Source organism: Girardinichthys multiradiatus, chromosome 5 (genome assembly GCF_021462225.1).
Source record: "Girardinichthys multiradiatus isolate DD_20200921_A chromosome 5, DD_fGirMul_XY1, whole genome shotgun sequence".
NCBI lineage: Eukaryota > Metazoa > Chordata > Actinopteri > Cyprinodontiformes > Goodeidae > Girardinichthys > Girardinichthys multiradiatus.
The window spans coordinates 52,954,567-52,974,928 of record NC_061798.1 but is presented as its reverse complement, the minus strand read 5'-3'; the positions used below and the strand labels follow the sequence as shown (position 1 = coordinate 52,974,928).

Genomic DNA, 20,362 nt, shown 5'->3' with positions numbered 1-20,362 from the left:
AGTGGAGGAGTTTAAGGATCTCGGGGTCTTGTTCATGAATGAGGGAAGAATGGAGCGGGAGATCGACAGACGGATCGGTGCGGCTGCCGCAGTAATGGGGGTTCTGTGCCGGTCCGTTGTGGTGAAGAGAGAGATGAGCCGAAAAGCAAAGCTCTCAATTTACCGGTCGGTCTACGTTCCTACCCTCACCTACGGCCATGAACTTTGGGTCATGACCGAAAGAACGAGATCCTGGATACAAGCGGCTGAAATGATCTTCCTCCGTAGGGTGGCCGGGCACTCCCTTAGAGATAGGGTGAGGGGCTCAGCCATCCGGGAGGAGCTCGGAGTAGAGCCGCTGCTCCTCCACATCGAGAGGAGCCAGTTGAGGTGGCTCGGGCATCTATACCTGATGCCTCCTGGACGCCTTCCTCGGGAGGTGTTTCAGGCACGTCCCACCGGGAGGAGGCCCAGGAGACGGCCCAGGACACGCTGGAGGGACTATGTCTCTCGGCTGGCCTGGGAACGCCTTGGGCTCCCCCTGGAGGAACTGGAGGAGGTGTCTGGGGAGAGGGACGTCTGGGCGTCTCTGCTGCCCCCGTGACCCGGTCCCGGAGGAAGTGGAATAAGAGTACAAGAATTTAGACTCAGAAATGTTGTAATCATGATGATGAAACCTCAAATTAATTGTCACAGCATGTTTGAACGTAGCTTATTTACATGCTCTTCATTATTCTGATTTGCTTAGGTTTACTCGCCATGCTGGTCGTTTTCATACTGCATCTAGTTCACATTAATGTGGACACTCAGCTGTCAGTATTTTACTGGGATCTCCTTCTTGTTTAATGAGGTTTAATTTGGTAAAATGACCAAAACAAAACGGAGTAAAAAAGGTGGAGAAAAGCGAAGTGAACAGAGGAGCAGAGCCTGCTGGTGGAGGAGAAGAGAGGAGTGTTAAAGGTAGATTTGGTCCTGGGATCACGGTGGGAACCAACAGACAAGTTTATTTATATAGCACATTTCAGCAACAAGACCATTCAAAGTGCTTTACATGATGAGGAAATTGTATGTTGCAGTGACATGATAAAGGAAAGTTTGACTACAGACTTCTTCAATTTTGTTTTACAAATGTTTATTTTTGAAAATATTTTACAGTCTGTAATTATTTAAATAATTCTGTTATATATCGCTTGTAATTTTGTTAAATGTTTCTTAGAATACCGTCACTTGGAGCTACTTTTATGCTTAGGATTTTTAGTGATTACAGGCCCAGATGTATGGACTGGTCATATTAACAATGCCATGGTGAACAAGTCCATGTTGCAGATGATGTCACTTCCTTTACCTTTCGTTGTCCAGTATGATCTGAGATCTTCTTTACCCTACAAGAAAGAGGGAAATATTAACACCTGCTATGGTTATTAAATCTTCTAGTCATTTTTTTATTTAAATAAGGTTTAAAGTATTCTCCCCGATAGATCAGGATATAAAACTGAAGAAGGCTTACCTCTGTCTCTTCCAGTTTGTTGTGGTCCTCGATCGGTGTAAAATGTTCCGCTCCTTCCTTCCTGGTCTCAACTTTCATCACATCACTCTAGGAGTTCCTGGCTGCAGGAAAAATCTCCACTGGAGTTTTTTGACCTCAACCTCAGCTGGCACCAACAGTCATTCACCTACGGCTCAGGAGGAGTAAGTACATCCTCACCTGTCCGGGGTGTTTCGCCCCCCCCGCATGCATAAGAACCAATAATTGATGGATTTCATTTCCCTCCATTTATTTTGTGTCATTTTAATGTCACTTCTTTAATTCATAGTTTAGTTTTTGTCCACTAATGAAATATTTGTCAGTTTTATTCAACCAGATGAACGCCGTTCTACCTGCTGCACAGAAAAGACGCTGTGTTTGGGATGGACAATATAAAAACTCAGTTTCACTTCTGAATCAGAGCCAAGTGTTTGTCTCCTCTAACTGGATCACCTGAAACCTCCTGAATGCCCTCTTTGGACCAGAACATCTGAAGAATGAACTGACTGAATGTCATTAACTTGGCCTCCAGACCTTAGGAACATCTCTGACCAGAACAGGTTTCTAGGACTTCCTTCTTTCCATTGAGCAACAGTCCTGAGGTAAAACCATATTGTGGGCTCTCACCGTGGGGAGGGGGCTCCTGGCTCAAGTAGGAGGGGTAGTGTTGGTAGGGATAAGCCGGGTCAGGCGAGGTGGGGGCATACACCTGCTGCTGTTGCCAACAGCTCTGATGGTACCACTGAAGGAAAACAGAAGTTAATGTACAGAGTGAGGCTGAAACTGGACAATCCCCAGTCAAACCCATTTAACACCCTAACATCTGTGTGCTTGGTGGTACCTGAACTCCCAGGTTGTAGTAGTACTGGAGGACCCTGCAGTCTGAACACAAACAGCTTTAGATCTCTAACTGACCCATGTGACCTGGGATGAAAACTTACCAAATATAAGCCCTAACCTCGAGGTAAATCACTGCCATTGGGGTCATAGGAGTAAGGGGGCGGAGTCACCACAGTGCAGAGAGGCTCACCCAACTCGTTAACCAACCAGGGAGCAGCAGCAGAGATTGTCATGGCAACTGAGTACAGAAAACAACTCGTCAGATCACAGCTAACATGCATCATTATCTGCATATTACAAGGCTACCTGGACGTGTCTGAGCATGTGCAGCTGGTGGCAGGTGAGGAGTTGCAGGGACTCTAGATGGTGAGGGTGGTGAGGAGGAAGAAGAGGAGGGGGAGGAGCAGATGACCGGCAGCGGCTTCACAACCTAAAAAAAAAAAAACCCACCTAAAGCAATTCACCTGAAAATTTAAGCATCAACATTAGAAAATGGGAATAGTTGGTGATGAATATATATCCAAACGAGAACAAGAAACAAGCTCATTTGTTAAATGTCTGAGTCACCGAGACGTTTTGTTGCTCCTGCAGCGTCAGATCAGACTTAAAATACTTAACACAGTTCAATCTATCACCGAGGTCATACCTCAACCAGCCAGCAGGGGGCAGGACAAGGAGCTACCTAAACAACCCAATCAGGCAGCAAACAAGCCAGCCAGCAGGGAGCAGTAGAAGGTGTGTTTACCTGTGGTTTGTAGCTGTAGGACATATCTGATCTGCTGGAAGAGTCTGTGGCGCCTCTTTCCTGTTCATCCTTTCACAATCAGACAAAAACATCTTTCATCACAATCTTTTGACCTCACTGGAAACATGACCTGATTGACATGTCAACTTCTGTTCAGCCTTCCTCATGAAGTTGAGCTGCAGCCAAGTGGGATTCAGGGAACTGCATCTGAAGATTATTCCCACCTGAGTTTCGACAACTGCAGAGCAGCTGGAGGTGAAACCAGAACGTGATAATTCCTACTTCTTTTGTCTGCCAATTTTACTCAATAAGAAAATACCAGTTTATTTATACAGAACCATTCGAACACAAGGTATCCAAAGTGATTTACTGGACAGCAAAAGACAGAAAGAAAATTCATAAAGGAAATCTAAATTTTATATTTATAGCCTATGCAAATCTAATCTTCACTCACTCAACAGTTCATTAGTGAGATTTTCTGACTGGAAGCTGCTGTAAAACAAAATGTTTTCAGTCCAGATTTAAAGGAACAGTTTCTGAACATCTCAGGTTTTCAGGCAGTATGTTCAGGAGCTAATGAGTATATTAACTAAATGCCGCCTCACCTTGTTTGGTTCTGGGAACAACAAGTCAGCAGGGGCCTCATGTACAAAGCGTGCGTACGCACAAAAACCTTGTGGTGCAATGTTTTATGCATAACTCAACCCATACAAAAATGAACATTGGGTAAAAATGTGCGGCAGCCACACAAACCTTATCAATCGACAATAAATTACAGAGAAGTAAACCTCCCCTAAAGCCACTGAAATATGACTCCATTCAGTTTATTCATTTCATTGAGCATCAAACCTGATGTTTGTTCATGAGTTTGAGCTTTGATTGTTTAAACCAGAGCGATCAAACTGAAATAGAGGGAAACCGGGAGGAACCGTGCATCTCTGGTACCAGTTCTCACAACGCTGCAGTTCTTTCAACCGGAGCTTTTCAGAGGGAGCTGACTAACAAGTCGGGTAATTAACAGTCATCCCTTAGCTGGGCCATGCTAGCCAAATGGTATGTTGCTCAGATATATATTAAATTCCCATTAACTGTGGCTACAATGGTGAATAGAAAGCATATTTATTCAATGTGTTCAACCTATTTGTGATGCGCAAATGTGTCCCAAAACAAATGCAATGGCACGTTGGCCTCAACTGATGATTCCTTTATACCAAGTTGAATCAGTTGAATGGTTTTTACTGCAGGTATGAAAAGCAGCAGTTCACACCTCAACCCAACTCCTCCACATCCCATTCAGACACCAATTCTTGCCGTACACCAACTACCCCCCTACCTTCAGACCCCTAGCCTGCACCCATACCCCCCCGCCCCCCCTCACCATCCTCAACAACACTGTATTGGCCGTGGAACACTTCAGGTTCTTAGGAACCACCATCTCTGAGGACCGGAGATGGTCTTCACACATAGACACTGTTCAGAAGAAGGTCCAGCAGAGACTGGACTTCCTGAGGCAACTCAAGAAGTTCAACCTTCCACAGGAGCTGTTGGTCATCTTCTACAGGTCCTTCTCAAAATATTAGCATATTGTGATAAAGTTCATTATTTTCCATAATGTCCTGATGAAAATTTAACATTCATATATTTTAGATTCATTGCACACTAACTGAAATATTTCAGGTCTTTTATTGTCTTAATACGGATGATTTTGGCATACAGCTCATGAAAACCCAAAATTCCTATCTCACAAAATTAGCATATCATTAAAAGGGTCTCTAAACGAGCTATGAACCTAATCATCTGAATCAACGAGTTAACTCTAAACACCTGCAAAAGATTCCTGAGGCCTTTAAAACTCCCAGCCTGGTTCAACACTCAAAACCCCAATCATGGGTAAGACTGCCGACCTGACTGCTGTCCAGAAGGCCACTATTGACACCCTCAAGCAAGAGGGTAAGACACAGAAAGAAATTTCTGAACGAATAGGCTGTTCCCAGAGTGCTGTATCAAGGCACCTCAGTGGGAAGTCTGTGGGAAGGAAAAAGTGTGGCAGAAAACGCTGCACAACGAGAAGAGGTGACCGGACCCTGAGGAAGATTGTGGAGAAGGGCCGATTCCAGACCTTGGAGGACCTGTGGAAGCAGTGGACTGAGTCTGGAGTAGAAACATCCAGAGCCACCGTGCACAGGCGTGTGCAGGAAATGGGCTACAGGTGCCGCATTCCCCAGACCTGGGCTACAGAGAAGCAGCACTGGACTGTTGCTCAGTGGTCCAAAGTACTTTTTTCGGATGAAAGCAAATTCTGCATGTCATTCGGAAATCAAGGTGCCAGAGTCTGGAGGAAGACTGGGGAGAAGGAAATGCCAAAATGCCAGAAGTCCAGTGTCACGTACCCACAGTCAGTGATGGTCTGGGATACCGTGTCAGCTGCTGGTGTTGGTCCACTGTGTTTTATCAAGGGCAGGGTCAATGCAGCTAGCTATCAGGAGATTTTGGAGCACTTCATGCTTCCATCTGCTGAAAAGCTTTATGGAGATGAAGATTTCATTTTTCACCACGACCTGGCACCTGCTCACAGTGCCAAAACCACTGGTAAATGGTTTACTGACCATGGTATCACTGTGCTCAATTGGCCTGCCAACTCTCCTGACCTGAACCCCATAGAGAATCTGTGGGATATTGTGAAGAGAACGTTGAGAGACTCAAGACCCAACACTCTGGATGAGCTAAAGGCCGCTATCGAAGCATCCTGGGCCTCCATAAGACCTCAGCAGTGCCACAGGCTGATTGCCTCCATGCCACGCCGCATTGAAGCAGTCATTTCTGCAAAAGGATTCCCGACCAAGTATTGAGGGCATAACTGTACATGATTTGAAGGTTGACGTTTTTTGTATTAAAAACTCTTTTCTTTTATTGGTCGGATGAAATATGGTAATTTTGTGAGGTAGGAATTTTGGGTTTTCATGAGCTGTATGCCAAAATCATCCGTATTAAGACAATAAAAGACCTGAAATATTTCAGTTAGTGTGCAATGAATCTAAAATATATGAATGTTACATTTTCATCATGACATTATGGAAAATAATGAACTTTATCACAATATGCTAATATTTTGAGAAGGACCTGTACACTGCCATCATTCAGTCTGTCCTGTCTTCATCCATCTCAGTGTGGTTTGGATCATCCACAAAACAGGACAGGTCCAGACTGCAACAAATAATCAGGACTGACCTTCCCTCCATCCAGGACTTATACAGGTCAAGGGTCAGGAAAAGAGCTGCTAAAATCTCTTTAAAGACAAGGGGCCACATGTCCTAAAGAGTGATCAGCTTTCCTACTAAAAGTTTGCTCAATGTTGATCACTATGATGTGAATAAGCCTCCTATATTTCTATGAGAAAGACTGTCATCACACACACTATGTGAAGAACTGTAAACCTTTACAACCATTCAGGGCGTCACATAAAAAATTACCTACAGTGAGGAAAATAAGTATTTGAACACTCTGCGACTTTGCAAGTTCTCCCACTTAGAAATCATGGAGAGGTCTGACATTTTCATCTTAGGTGCACGTCCACTGTGAGAAACAATCTACAAAAAAAAAACGGAAATCACAATGTATGATTTTTTTTTATAATTTACTTGTCTGTTGCAGCTGCAAATAAGTATTTGAACACCTGCCAATCAGCAACAATTCTGGCCCTCAAAGACCCGTTAGTCCGCCTCTAAAAAGTCCACTCTCCAGTGGAGGAGTTTAAGTATCTCGGGGTCTTGTTCACCAGTGAGGGAAGAATGGAGCGGGAGATCGACAGACGGATCGTTGCGGCTGCCACAGTAATGGGGGCGCTGTGCCAGTCCGTTGTGGTGAAGAGAGAGCTGAGCCGAAAAGCAAAGCTCTCAATTTACCGGTCGGTCTACGTTCCTATCCTCACCTATGGTCATGAACTTTGGGTCATGACCGAAAGAACGAGATCACGGATACAAGCGGCTGAAATGAGCTTCCTCCGTAGGGTGGCCGGGCTCTCCCTTAGAGATAGGGTGAGGAGCTCGGAGTAGAGCCGCTGCTCCTCCACATCGAGAGGAGCCAGTTGAGGTGGCTCGGGCATCTATACCGGATGCCTCCTGGACGCCTTCCTCTGGAGGTGTTCCAGGCACGTCCCACCGGGAGGAGGCCCAGGGGACGGCCCAGGACACGCTGGAGGGACTATGTCTCTCGGCTGGCCTGGGAACGCCTTGGGCTCCCCCCGGAGGAGCTGGAGGAGGTGTCTGGAGAGAGGGACGTCTGGATGTCTCTGCTGAGTCTAGTTTAGTGCTTTACTGACTAGTATCAGGAATTTTAAATGTATTCTTTGACTAACAGGGATCCACCACCAGTTTTGCGACCAGAAATTCTGGTTTATTTTATCTGAGTTAAACTGGAGGAAGTTCTGAATGTAGTGGACTAGGTTTTCATGTGGTGACAGAAATGACAAGTGGTGCGTACAAATGGTAAAAGATGCTGCAGTATAATTTGAGCTAGGGGAATCATATGGACGTAGAATAAATATGGCTCGAGAAAGGACCCTTGGGGAACCCCAGAATATTTTTTTGCCCAGATTTTGTTCACAATGACAGAACGAACATGTTTCCACTGCAGGCAAATATGGCTCAAATCAGATTTTATGAGGGGCAAGAGACCAGGTCAGACTCTTTAGAACAAGTGTGAACGCTCAGATCTGCCCCATATCCAACTTTTTCCAAGTCACATATTTGACCACATTCATGTGGTCCTGAATCCGACTCATATCTGATCTTTTGGAATGTGACTCAGTGGGAACGACCAAGACGTCACAACTTTGCCATCCAGCAGGAAACATGTTTCCTGCTGGATGTTGCAAATGGACCTTTTTATTATACATGTGTACATTGTAAATTTGTATATTCTGTAATACAAAAACAAAACCAAAGAGCAAAGTGTACCGGAGTCAAATTCCTTGTTTGTATGTACGAACTTAGCAATAAAGCTGATTCTGATACGGTAGCAGTTAGCAAAACATACGGGGGGCTAAAATAGAACTGCACAGTGGAGAGACAACGAGACGTTAGAGCTCGTTAATAAATAGAGAAAACTTTATTCAAGCCTAATTGAGAGGTTTGTCTGGATGTGGGAATAGTTTGTATTGTAAAATTCGTATATACAACCCTTCAAACAGAGGCCTTTAAAATGCTATCGAGATTACCGAGCAGGTGATTTTGACCCACAAACAATTCACACTGAAGTCAGATATAGGCAACATTTTCCAAGTAATGGAAACGACCACAAAAAATAAAAAAATAGATTGGAGCATTAAGACCTGCAGTGGGAACGTAGCCAATGCAATCCCTATTTCACAAATAAGATCCGATCTAGTTTAGCACAGAACCAGACATTCTCACTCATTTTTCCAGCTCATCAATCAGGAAGTTCTAATCAAAACGCACTGAGATCCTGATTGCTTTACCTTCCCTGGCCCAGCTGTAATCTGCGCCTGAAGAGATCAAGTTAAGATGAAGCAACATTTGTAGGGCAAGAGGGATCAAACCAACTGAGGTGAAGAAGGGTGGGACTTACATCTCAGATGTTTTTTTTCTAATATTTATACACTTAAAATGAGGAGACCGTGGCTCAGTGGGAATAGTCGTCGCCTTTCATCCTGAAAGTTGTGGGTCCGATTCCAGCTTCCTCCTACTAAATGTTGATGTGCCTCTGGGCAAGGCCCTTCACCGCAAGTTGCCTTCCAATCTGCGTAGTGGTGTATGAATGTGTGCAAGTGAGTGCGACTGGGTAAATGTGGCTCTAGTGCTTTGAGTGGTTGATATGACTGGAAGGGCCATCAAAGTTCAGTCCATTTCATATTTAACAACATGGAATATTGATCTGGTCAGTTCAGTAGTAGAGGGGGTTGTTAATCAGTTAAGCTGGTTTGGTGTTAATGAAATTAAGAACAGGTTCACTAAGGAGGCAACAATGAGACAAACCCAACCCAACCTATGATCTTCTCAGCAGTCCTGGTTACCATCTGCAGTGTCTTCTTGTCTGCAGCCCAGCAGGGAGCAAACCACCCAGTGGCACTGAACATCAGCACTGACTCAATTATGGACCGGTAAAAGGACACCATCAGCTTTTTCTCCCAGCGGTTCCTTCGTAGCACCTGCAGAAAGTGGAGTCTCCGCTGGCCCTTTTTCACCAGTGGCAATGTTTTTGGTGACCAGTTCAGATCTCCCGGCATGTGTAACCCCAGAACCTTGAGGGTGGCCACTCTCTTCACCTACGTAGATAGCTCAGAGGAGCATGATCTCGTCTCTGCCTCCTGAAGTCAATGACCATCTCCTTGGTCTTCGTGGTGTTCAACAACAGGTTGTTTATTTTGCACCACTGTGAGCTCCTGTATTTCCTCCTGGTTCCTCTCGGATCTCGTCTGTTCCAGCAGTTTACTTTGGGCTGGTTGCTAGCAGAGCATGCCTCACCTGATGGACTAGAAGGTTCAGAGGGAGAAGACCGAAGGGTTGTCTTTGGGATTCTAGGGATGCTGCAGGTCCGGATACCTCAAGCGGGAGAAGAAATGCTTGAGTTCCTGAGCCAGTAAGGCAACCCGCCAGCAGCGAGAACAGTCAGAGTCAGTGTCACTACTAGCAGCATGAGGCGATACCTGGACCCTACAGACCTGTACAGGATAAATGACAGCACCCGACTCCTTAGACCCATTGTTAGTCCCTCCTGGTGCTGTGGGTCCATGGTTCCTCCTGGTGCCTGATAATGCCCGGTTTCATGTGGCAAGAGTATGCAAGCAGCTGGAGGATGAAGGAAGCGACAACACTGAGTGGCCTCCATGTCCCCTGATCTAAATCCAATAGAACATCTCTGGGACATCATGTTTAGGTTTATCTGACACCACCAGGTTGCACTTCAGACTGCCCAGGACCTCAGTGATGCTCTGATCAGGATCTGGGAGGAGATGCCCCAGGACACCATCCATTATCTCATAAGGTGCTTGACCCAGATGTTGTCAGGCATGCATACAAGCGCCTGGGGGCATAGAAACTACTGATGACCGTGTTGAGTTGCTGTGAAGAAATTTCAGCAGATTGGACCAGCCTGCTGCTTCAGTTCTGTGTTGATGTTTCTTGGTGACGTCGGATTTGGCCCTCTGTGGGGTGATCATTGTCATCAAATGATGACATCCTGTTGTTCCTGACACATTACCCATTCCATATCAGGATGGAAGACCAGCAGGATTCTCTTTCGCAGTTGAGATCTGAGGTGTTTTCAAATGGCTCCTTTAATTGTTTTGAGCTGTGTGTTTTGACCATAGTAAAAAAAAAAGGACATTGAGAAATAGAGACGTTTTGGACGTGTCGGACTCCGAGGAGCGATCACATCCCTCCGGGTCAGAAAATGGGGAGCAATATTTCAGGTGACGTTAGAAAGCTGGTGGGCAACAAATCAGGCTGTGGATTTTAGCTTCTGAAGTGTTTCTGTCAAAGATCCATAATTCAATTTGAACTCATTTAGATACTATAATGGTTCTGGAGGACAGAGACATCCGCAGCTAATCAGAGGTGGAGACACATTCTGCTGGTTTTGTTTTGAGATCAGATGAGTTATTAATGCAATGTTTTTGATGACCTCAGCTCTGGTTCTGATTCTAGGGATACTTTAAATAGCAAACAGAAATAACCAGACAAAACATCAGTCAGAACCACATCAGCAATGTTTAGAGCACTGGAAAGAACCAGAACATCCACCTGGATATGGGTTGGTTTTGTGACATGTGAAAATCCAAAGCAATCCAGAATCCTAAATTGTTCTGTTGCACTTCTACCTTTTACATTATCAATATGAATGTTTAAATCCGCCACTGTAAGAGCTGAATGCTGCTGGCGTGGCGTGATTTTCAGATTAAATCTCACATAGGATCAACATACGGAAAACTGCCTGGTAACCGGTCCCTGACCAGTTCTAGCTTTAGAATCTGGGCTATATCCTTGCAGGCTATTGTTGGAAAGCTCTGTGTGATTAGATACCAGATAAGCTTCGGAGCGATCTTCTCTGGTTTATCTTCTGCATGTTTGAGTTTCTCCGCACCTTCGTTCTCAGCTGACGGACCGGAGACGTAGATAAGAGTTCTGATGCATTTCAAGAGTCCGTGGTAACGTGCAGTGTGGTCAGCGGACAGAACAAGCCGCCTTCCAGCCACAGCTCCGGAGGTTAGCTGAAACCGTTTGACTGTGGACGTTTCTTCAAACTTCGTCGTCGCCCAGACAACTCTTCAACACATTCATACGAGGCTTGGTGTTTGGGCAGAATAATATAGAAGTGATTTAGATTGAAATGATCTAAACGTTTTTCATTTTATGAAGTTGGGTTTTGTTTGTTTTGAACTCAGCTATTTTGGTGCTAGCAGAATATCTGCAGCACACATGTTCAGTTTTGTTCTTTGTTTGTTTTTAAAGTTAAGAAAAACTTTATTTAAAGGGTGATTTTAAACAGAAGTTTGATCATAACGCGCCATCCGCACTTATGCATTTTAACACTTTTATTAACGGTATTTTAAGTTCTTGTATTTTAAGAAATTGTGTGAATTTATTCCATATATGTGCAGAGTTTATGCTGTTCAATAATGTCAGAGCTCGTCTCACACCTTTCTATTTTGTTCTAATACCATCACCTTACTGGGCTGGTATTCACAGGACGACCCTTAACAGACCCAAATATTATTTGATAAAATATTAAAATATTAATATTAAATAATATTCTCAGATTCATAATCACAAAACGGCAAACCGACCTAGTCAGCAATAGGGATTTATGTCCTGTAATAATCAATTTCACCAGGAAACCAGAACACTTCTCTGGTTCTACTGTATATGTTTTCACGTCTTTAACAGCAGAGTCACCTACAGTTGGAGTTCGAGGTACAGATGCAGCTTTTCCTGCAGCGCTTAACCTCTAAGGTACTGTCCAGTGTGGATATGGGTTCTCTTGGTCATCAGGGTTCAGCAGAAGTGGGTCAAACCTGTTTTTTTAGCCTCACAGTCTGCTTTATACAAGGTTTGATGGGCGCCTTTCCTCCAGCTTTGATTTAAGGGTCTTTTTTCTTTGGTACTGGTGTCAAAGCAGATCCCACCATCAGTCAGTCCGTGAAATCCCTGTGTGTCTGGGTGTTTTGGGTCAGGTCTCCCCTTTGCCTTTAGACGGTTAAAAGGGAGAACGGTCCTCCTGAATCTGTCCGGTGGTAATAAATCATGTGACAGCAGGTACTGTTGGGTCTGAATCCATTTTTCTTCCTAGTTCTCTGCAGTTTTAATTCCAGCACGGCCGGCCTAAAACTGACATCTCCATATATTCATCTCGTTCCTGAGAACTGTATTAATGTTCCGTCCTTTAATGCAGAGGAGAACCGGGATCCGGACCCTCATTCACCAACAGCAGGATAAAAATGGACCTTACAGTAGTCGTCTCACACCGTCTAGTGTCTACAGTAGTGATGATTGTTAATCAGCCCGACTCAAACAAAGCTGATGCTGAGGTTTGGCTCTTCACGGTGAAGACCTGGGATCAACTGACCAGACAAGAAAACCATCAGCGAAAACGAATATGAGCTGAGCGCTCGTTTCCTCATCCTCTCTCCTCCGTCCAGAACCTTTTCCTCCCAGATTTCTCCTTCCTGTTTGATGCAATGCCTCTGTGTTACGACTAGAGTCGTAAGGGGTTTCCTTTTTTTTCCTTTTAATGCAAATCTAAGTGTGCAGGTACCGAGTGCTGATTGGATCCCAGAGATCGGAGACAATGGATTGGTGGACCGACAAAGAAGACGTGCATAAAAGACGATGTGGACGGCCTGTCATCCCTTTTCTCTGCTCATCCCAACTGGCTACACATTGCTTTTGCTGTTAAAAGCAGACCTTGTAGATGATGTAAGGAGTTTGTAGGAGTGAACTGCCATTTGTGTTGTACTAGTTTTCTCCTGTTTATTTTAGTTAGGGAGGTAAGTTCTTGTCATTTGGTTTATCGGTTATTTTTATTAGGTAAGTCTTGCTCATGGAGTTTGTTCCTTTGGTTTGTTAGTTATGGCTTTGGTTCACTCTGAAGACTAAGTATCTCCTCCCCTGTAATCAGAATGCCTGTTAAACAACTTTTAATAAATCAACAGACTGCCTGTTGGATCTTACAACTGTCGTGGCTACTTGGGATTTGTTGAGCATTTGGATCATTCATAATATGTTGCGATCTGAGCCATCCCTTAGACGGGTCGTAACACTGACTCACCATTCGGTCATTGTTGATGGGCTGCTACATGTGTTCTGTTGTCACCAAGATGGCGCTACTCACCTGGACCAGACTGAGGGCTCAGTGGGATCAACGAGTGATGTGTTCAGGAACATCAGGGAAAACTAAGTTTCCAGCACTTTATATGCAGATCATTTCTATAACCATTTATATCAATGTTGACAGTCATAACTCACATGGCATAACAACAAATTTTTCAGATATCGACACCTTCAGTAACAGTCCTAATATATCATCCTTCCAGTTCATTTGCTGTTGGCTCTCAGCTGGGAGACTGATTTATCCAATAAAAAAAAAGTCTAAACTGCTGAAAATGTGGACCCTAAAGGTATGGAAAGGTAACTCCTTTTCCAATAATTGGAAAGGCAGAAAGCAGTGGCTCGTCATTCTGATTGGACTAATCAGGATGGAGGAGACAGATCTGCAGCGCCTCCTGCTGACCCAACCAGGCTGTCACACCTTGTGTGGTATCATGAGGAAGGAAGAGCCAGGTATGAGCTTACCTGAGTGGACGTGCCCTCAGTGACTGTGTAAACAGCTGATGTCTGGTAGCGCTGATCTAAAAAGGATCAACATGATGTCACTTCCTGTTCAAACAGCAAAATTGCCAGCATAACTATTCTGCTGGTACTTACCCTGAGGGCTGTAAACATACTCCTCTGTGTATTCAGCTGACAGAGATCACAGGACATATCACACTTAGTATCAAGCTTCAATTCAAGCATTTATTCTGAAAGTTTAGCAGGAGCTTACTCACTGTGGTCTTCCACGGTGCTTGCATCCTCCTGGTCCTCCTCAGAGGAGCAGACCGGTGTGTTTCCAGGGGGAGATGCTGGGTGGAGGGCCCCTGTGGCCCTCTGAACTCTGTAGGTAGAGCCTAGTGGAGGGGGTGGGTCTCCAATGGCATTGGGAGGAGCCACAGCAGTGCCCTGCAAAGGAGATGGGTGGACATGTTGGAGAGCTGAGGGCTGCAGATGAGTTCAGGAGCCACTGAGAAAAACAGGTCAGAACCAACAAGAGAATCTGGTTTCTATAATGGTCAATGTTTCTGCATCCAAAGCCAACGAGAATTTTAGATTGCCGTTAATATCAAAGCCAACAGGAAGCTAATTAGAAGAAGGACCACTAGTCCGGTTCTGTCAGGGGTGTCAGTGTCGCAATAGAGGAAGTGTTTTAGAGGAGGTAGGAAAGTACAGTATAGGAGATACTCTGATTCTCTGATGAGCTGGGACTTCAAGGGTTTCTTGCAGATGGACAACACCCTAGTCTGGTAGTATCTCAGTTGAGCAAGACACTTCACCCTCCTTGCCTACTAATGGTGGTCAGGGGGTTCAGTGGCTCCGATTGTATGGCAGCCTCACCTCTGTCAGTCTGTCCCAGGGCAGCTGTGGCTACATTGTAGCTCAACTCTGTCAGTGAGTGAATGGGTGGATGACTGATTGTAGTTTGAAGCTCTTTGGGTATCCAGGGACTTGATAAAGAGCTGACAAGTACAGGCCATTTACCTGGGCTAAGGAGAACCAGAACTGGACTGTTGCTCAATGGTCCAAAGTCCTGTTTTCAGATGAAAGTAAGTTAACTGTATGGAGATGCTGATTTGATTTTCCAGCTGGACTTGGTACTGTCCCACACTGCCAAAGGTACCAAAAGCTGGTCCAATGGCCATGGTGTGCTTGTTCTTGATTGGCCAGCAAACCCCCCTAACCTGAACCCCATAGATAATCTATGGGCTGTTAAGAGGAAGATGAGACACACCAGAGCCAACGTTGCAGATGACCTGAAGGCAGCTTTTAAAGGCAACCTGGGCTTTCTGAACACCTCAGCAGAACCACAGTGCAGAGAAAAGGGCATACTTTTCAGAAGCCTGACGTTCGTGCTTAAAAGGGAACACAGGGAAAAAATCCACTTTAGCCTTTAAATATATTTTGTTGTGTACTTTGAGTATGTAGAAAAGCAGAAAAGTTGAATTCAGTCTCTCCAGGTGCTGCGTAGGTATCTTTATATTCTGTTTGGGTCGTATTTTTCAGTCCGTTCAGTTTTCTCCATCCTCTGTCACTTTTTTCCAACTGTTGCATCACAGTTTTTGCTGACGATCAGCTAAACAAGGTCATGGACTTCGGGCTGAATAATGTCGCTTATCAGCCATTTTTAATTTTTTCTGTGATTTTGTATTTCAAGCTCAAGTACGCTAAAGCTGAAAAAGGATAAGTGTGGTTCGGTTGTTGGGTGTTTTAACAGTTCTTTCCACAGTCCTCCAGCACCAGAACCTCTTTAAAGTTCCAGGTTAAAAGTTATTTTTGATGGAAATGTTCCCACATCAGTGGAGAAATTTCTCTTCATCTGCATGAAGCTCTTCAAGGACGAGTTCTTCATCAACCTCCTCCAGTATCAAGAAGGATTTGCTGAAAGACTTCATCTGATTAAGGGCTCAGGTTCCTTCTGTCTATGGAAACGACGGACACAGCAAAGCAGTAAGCTGCAAATAACGCTAAAATGACAACAAACTTTATTTTAGACATGAATTTATTGTGTTGATCTGATGTCCTGGCCATAGTTCTGATAGCAGTAGCATCGGGTCTTCTGCTGATGTTAGCGTTGTGTGCTGCTTTTAGCTCCTGGAGGTCAGAACCAGACTGCAGGTTTTAATATTATTACATCAACAGGTTTCATTTTTGTCTCCTTTCTGCGACGCCATTTAATTGTTAAACTACAAAAATGGCCGATGGGGTTAAAGTGCAGCACTCTTTGACCTGGAGGGGGGCGGGATGTGAAGCGTCTCAGTAGCATTTAAAGAGACGGCACCTAAACGAGTTGCTGTCAGGCGCTCCTTAGAGCAGGTAAAAGAGGAACCTGTGGAGCTACAAGAACAAGGAGTTCAGACCAAAGCGTTGAGGTTCCACTTTATTTAGACCATAGCTGGATGATTTATGGTGAAAAGGAAGGATGTAAAAGCATCACATCTCCTTTAAAAGCTGTTTTACCCTTTAAGCCACAATGATCAAAATTACAAGAAATTAAAGCTGAGACAGAAGCTGAATGGGCCATGTTCAGGGCTTCAGTCAAGCTGAAAGAGATGACCTTCAGGGCTTGGTTTCTTCTGGAGACTCTTGAATCAACTGACAGGTACGTGGGTGGCCTGAAGGACTGCAGCCTTTGTGGTTGTGGCCGTTATGGTGACATGCCTCTTTGATTTCACATGAAGGACTGGGACAACACCTGTGGAGTGGTGGACCGGGGCACTTGTCCCAATCCTTCAGAAAGGGGACAGGACAGTGTGTCCCATCTATGGCGGGCTCACTCTTCTAAGCTTCCCTAGGAAAGCTGCTTTCCTTTGAAGACCTGGTGACTCCAACAGAAAATCAGCAGAGGGAGCTCCAACATCCACCCACTGATGGTTCTGAGCTGGAAAGCAACCTGGTTCTGAAGTGACAAGTGTTTCTGGTTTCTCACCGGCATGGCAGGGAAGACTACTTCACTGGCATCGTCCAGCTGGTAGTAAGCAATAGGTGGGTCCAGGTCAGCCGGTTCCTCCACCGTCTCTGCAGGAAACCCGAACTGACAGTCCTTATTGACAGCCACCAGGTGGCGCCGACTGCGACTGCATAACATTAATAAAATATTAAGGAATCAGTTTTGCATAACAGTTCTGTTCTGGTTCCACTCAGCAGGTCAAGATCACACATAATGCTTTGGAATAAAAGAAAACAAAGTACATTATCTGACCAAAACCTATAAATAATTATTCCCCATCCTCCCTCTGCTGTGCTATAGCTCCACCATCCAAAGCCCTGAAAAGGATGCCAACCATGACAGTACGGCTGATTCTGATTGGTGGGTTTTTTACCTTCAGCATTAGCTGAAGGAGGAGGTTGGTCAGTTTTAATCCAGATGCGGTGACATATTCAGAACTGAACAGGTTAAGTTTAAGTGAACCAACTTCATGTTAGTGGAGCAGGATATTAAAGTGCCTGTGACATCAAATTTTTATCAATGATCCAATTCTATTTATGGAAAGGAAATATTAATAAAATGTTAAGTACATTCATGCTTCTGAAATGAACAGTGGTTGATATATGGTCATAAATTTCACTAAAAAGACACTTCCAGATGTTTATGACGTAAAAGGGGAAGCCGGCAGTAAACTGACCACGGCTGCAATGGCCGACAACACAGACAGCAGATATAGATATATTTCAGTCACTATCAGAGAGTCGGGAGAAGAAAGTCAGCTGTCATCAGATCAGAGCACAGGTTCTGGGTACAGATCTGCTCTGCCTTTTGTTTAAACTTTACATTAGAATCTTTCGAGAAACATTTCAATATATTGTATGAGAGTGCAATTTATTCGATTTTAATGATAATTTAGTTTTTTTTTAAATAATTAACAATAACTGTTGATATCTAAATGTACTTTTGCAACAAGAAAGAGTTCTTACCTGCTGAGCCTGGATCCGTTTAGCAACAGCAGCAGCAACCTTTTCCCATCAGATGCTCTAATCACCACCAGCAATTCACCGTTTCATAATTTTAACGCGGTTTTTAACGCAACTTGGCTTCTACCTGAATCGTTTTATTATTGACACTCACACAATGAATGACCCAAGACTTCCCCCTAGACATCATTACGAGACAACTATGGACTTGCAAAATTGAACACCGAAATATGCTTATTTTGTTTCACAATTGTCTTTTATCACAATTTAATCCTAATATCATGCCAATTACTGCCCAATTCCTTTAATATTAAGATGTTTTCTCTCAATTTATGGATTTGTGGGAAAGTTGTGTCACAGGCACTTTGTGTTGGTTCCTTTTGTGTTCTAGAGTGACTGTTCCATCAGAAGATCAAAAGCTGGACGTGTCCATTTACCGGGACTTGAAGGCGTAGTTCTCGTAGTCATGGTAATATCTTCTGCTTGGGTGGTAATATGTCAGCTGTGGACCAATCAGTTGACGGTTCAGGAAACGTGCAGAACTTCAGACCAGAACCCACAAGTTTGTTAGACGTAGACACAAAAAACAAAAACATACAAGGCAATCCACAGGGTGTTAATGAAAAACTAAACCAATCATCAGGAGTGACATAAGCCATCAACAGGTCAGAAGTGTTTTAGGACATTTGAGGAGGGGGGCGGAGGAAACAGCAGTGGGTCACGACTCACAAAGTTGTCAGACAAGGGGGGGCCCAGTCCAACCCTAACCCAGAGTCAGGATGGACCAGTGTGCATTCGGTTCTGTGTTTGGAAGGATGTCAGTCAGGTCTTTTTGTCCGAACGGTTGTGCAGTCAGGTATTTCTTTGGACAGATGTGCAAGCCCACCTTGAGACTCCGTAGCGTGGGGCTCTTGCTGCAGGAGGATGGTGGTGTGGGGGGGCATACGGGTCATATGCTATGGCCCCTGGTGAGGGAGGAAGTGGTGGGCGAGGGTGACCTGCAGGCTGGAAGCGGGGAGGCAGAGAAGAGGGGGCTGGGCCTCCATAAGAGACAGGTGGTGGCATCAGTAACTCCGCTCCCTTCACCCCACTGCTGCCTCGAGACTTTCTGAAGTACCGATGGCGGTGATGGCGCTGACCCCGAGACTCTGGATCTGGTAGAGAGAAGACAGCGTCAGCAGACAGATGGATCACAACCAAACCAGACAGAAGCAGAAATTTACCCAGATCTCCTTTCCTGGCAGGAACTGCCACGTTCCAAGCAGGGACTGGGTTTACTGGTTTCAAATCCGTCAGTGGGACTAGGTGCCTGAGAGTTGCAAACATCCACATCAAAGCAGGAATTTCAATGACTGCTGCCAACAATATGATCCAAAACTAGATTTTAACAGGCTCTGGTCCTTGTTCAGACCTGGTTCTGGGCTCAGGTCAAGCTAATTGAATGAGAGTCTCACTTTTCTCCTAGCTCCTCGATGAACACTGTGACGGCTGTCGAGTGCGTTCCCACTTCCTGGATGAAGGCGTTGTAGTACTTCCCCTTTGGCTCCAAACGGACCTGAAACCCAGCAGGCTAAAACTTGGGGTACAGTAGTGTAATTCAGGAGAGTTACTGAAAACATTCAGCGACAGCTACAGGAAAACCTCAGTCTCAAGGGTCAAGGCATCCCAGACAAGCCCCCAACAGCATTATTGGTGAAGATTCATAATCCAGTCCTTATCCAACCCTTTTCCTTCCTGACATCCAGACCTTCCGTGATCCTTCAAAGTGGTCTTGATCAACAGTTCTCCAGGGTCTCTTAAGAGAGTTCTAGGTTTTTCTTTGCACTTTAGAAACATTGTTATTCAGTTTTAGTCCAAACCTTTGAAAATCCCTCAGAAGGCCTAGAGAACCGCTGATAAAGACCCCTTTAGGAAAAAACTTCAGGCTGACCGGATCAGGAGTTCATTTTGGACTTGACTTGTTGCAGGTTTCAGGTAGGGTTGTCATGATACTAAATTTCAAACTTGATACCGATTTTAAGACAAGTGCTCCATCCATTTTGCAATACCGCTCCAAACTTTTTTAAATATCCAAAAGTATAAACTAGACTGATGCAACACCAAAACTGGGTGTCAGGAAAGGTTCTAGATAACAGATAACATTAGCTTATGCCACAGGAGCTTTGCTGAACTTTTTCAACCCCTTTCCAACATTTGAGCATCTGTCCTTAAAATGCTTCACAAGCCTCGTCGTCCCCATCTAATAACCAAAGGTTGCTGGTATCACCAGCCTCATATGATGCTAATGCAATGCATCCTTCAGCCTTTCCCGTTTGTCTCTCCTACAGGCAAAATACCTCCCATCAGTCCTTTTGCCTTTTTGACTAATGAGTCAGAGATCTGTCTTGTGAGCAAAGTTGTACACCTTCTCAGCCATGATTGTTCATATGAGCATCTGCAGGGAGGGCTGGACTGACTGTCAGCACAGCTGCTTTTTGAAGTTATGTACCAACCTGGAGAGATGAAAATGGCTCATTTTTCACACAAATATCCCTA

At 44.6% G+C, this 20,362-nt stretch overlaps 1 protein-coding gene across 6 annotated transcripts in view; it reads right to left on the bottom strand.

Annotated features, from left to right (window-relative positions):
* alg13 (ALG13 UDP-N-acetylglucosaminyltransferase subunit) overlaps window positions 1–20,362 on the bottom strand; it is a 42,660-nt gene that overhangs the window by 6,939 nt on the left and 15,359 nt on the right. For 3 of the 6 annotated variants that reach the window (XR_007038462.1, XM_047366744.1, XM_047366741.1), the window contains exons 11-24: window positions 19,282–19,382; window positions 19,051–19,136; window positions 18,714–18,981; window positions 18,557–18,628; window positions 18,265–18,369; window positions 16,845–16,992; window positions 14,152–14,323; window positions 14,030–14,065; window positions 13,898–13,953; window positions 3,090–3,158; window positions 2,651–2,774; window positions 2,463–2,582; window positions 2,346–2,386; window positions 2,132–2,246 (exon numbers count right to left, since the gene is read on the bottom strand). Coding sequence is in view for 4 of the 6 variants with exons in the window: in XM_047366744.1 (XP_047222700.1) it covers window positions 2,132–2,246; window positions 2,346–2,386; window positions 2,463–2,582; window positions 2,651–2,774; window positions 3,090–3,158; window positions 13,898–13,953; window positions 14,030–14,065; window positions 14,152–14,323; window positions 16,845–16,992; window positions 18,265–18,369; window positions 18,557–18,628; window positions 18,714–18,981; window positions 19,051–19,136; window positions 19,282–19,382 (1,513 nt within the window). In the remaining 2 variants the exon portion in view is untranslated. Of the gene's footprint in view, window positions 1–1,324; window positions 1,362–1,486; window positions 1,588–2,131; window positions 2,247–2,345; window positions 2,387–2,462; window positions 2,583–2,650; window positions 2,775–3,089; window positions 3,159–13,897; window positions 13,954–14,029; window positions 14,066–14,151; window positions 14,324–16,844; window positions 16,993–18,264; window positions 18,370–18,556; window positions 18,629–18,713; window positions 18,982–19,050; window positions 19,137–19,281; window positions 19,383–20,362 lie in introns of all 6 variants that reach the window. The other 3 variants (XR_007038463.1, XM_047366742.1, XM_047366743.1) reach the window with 3 other exon arrangements.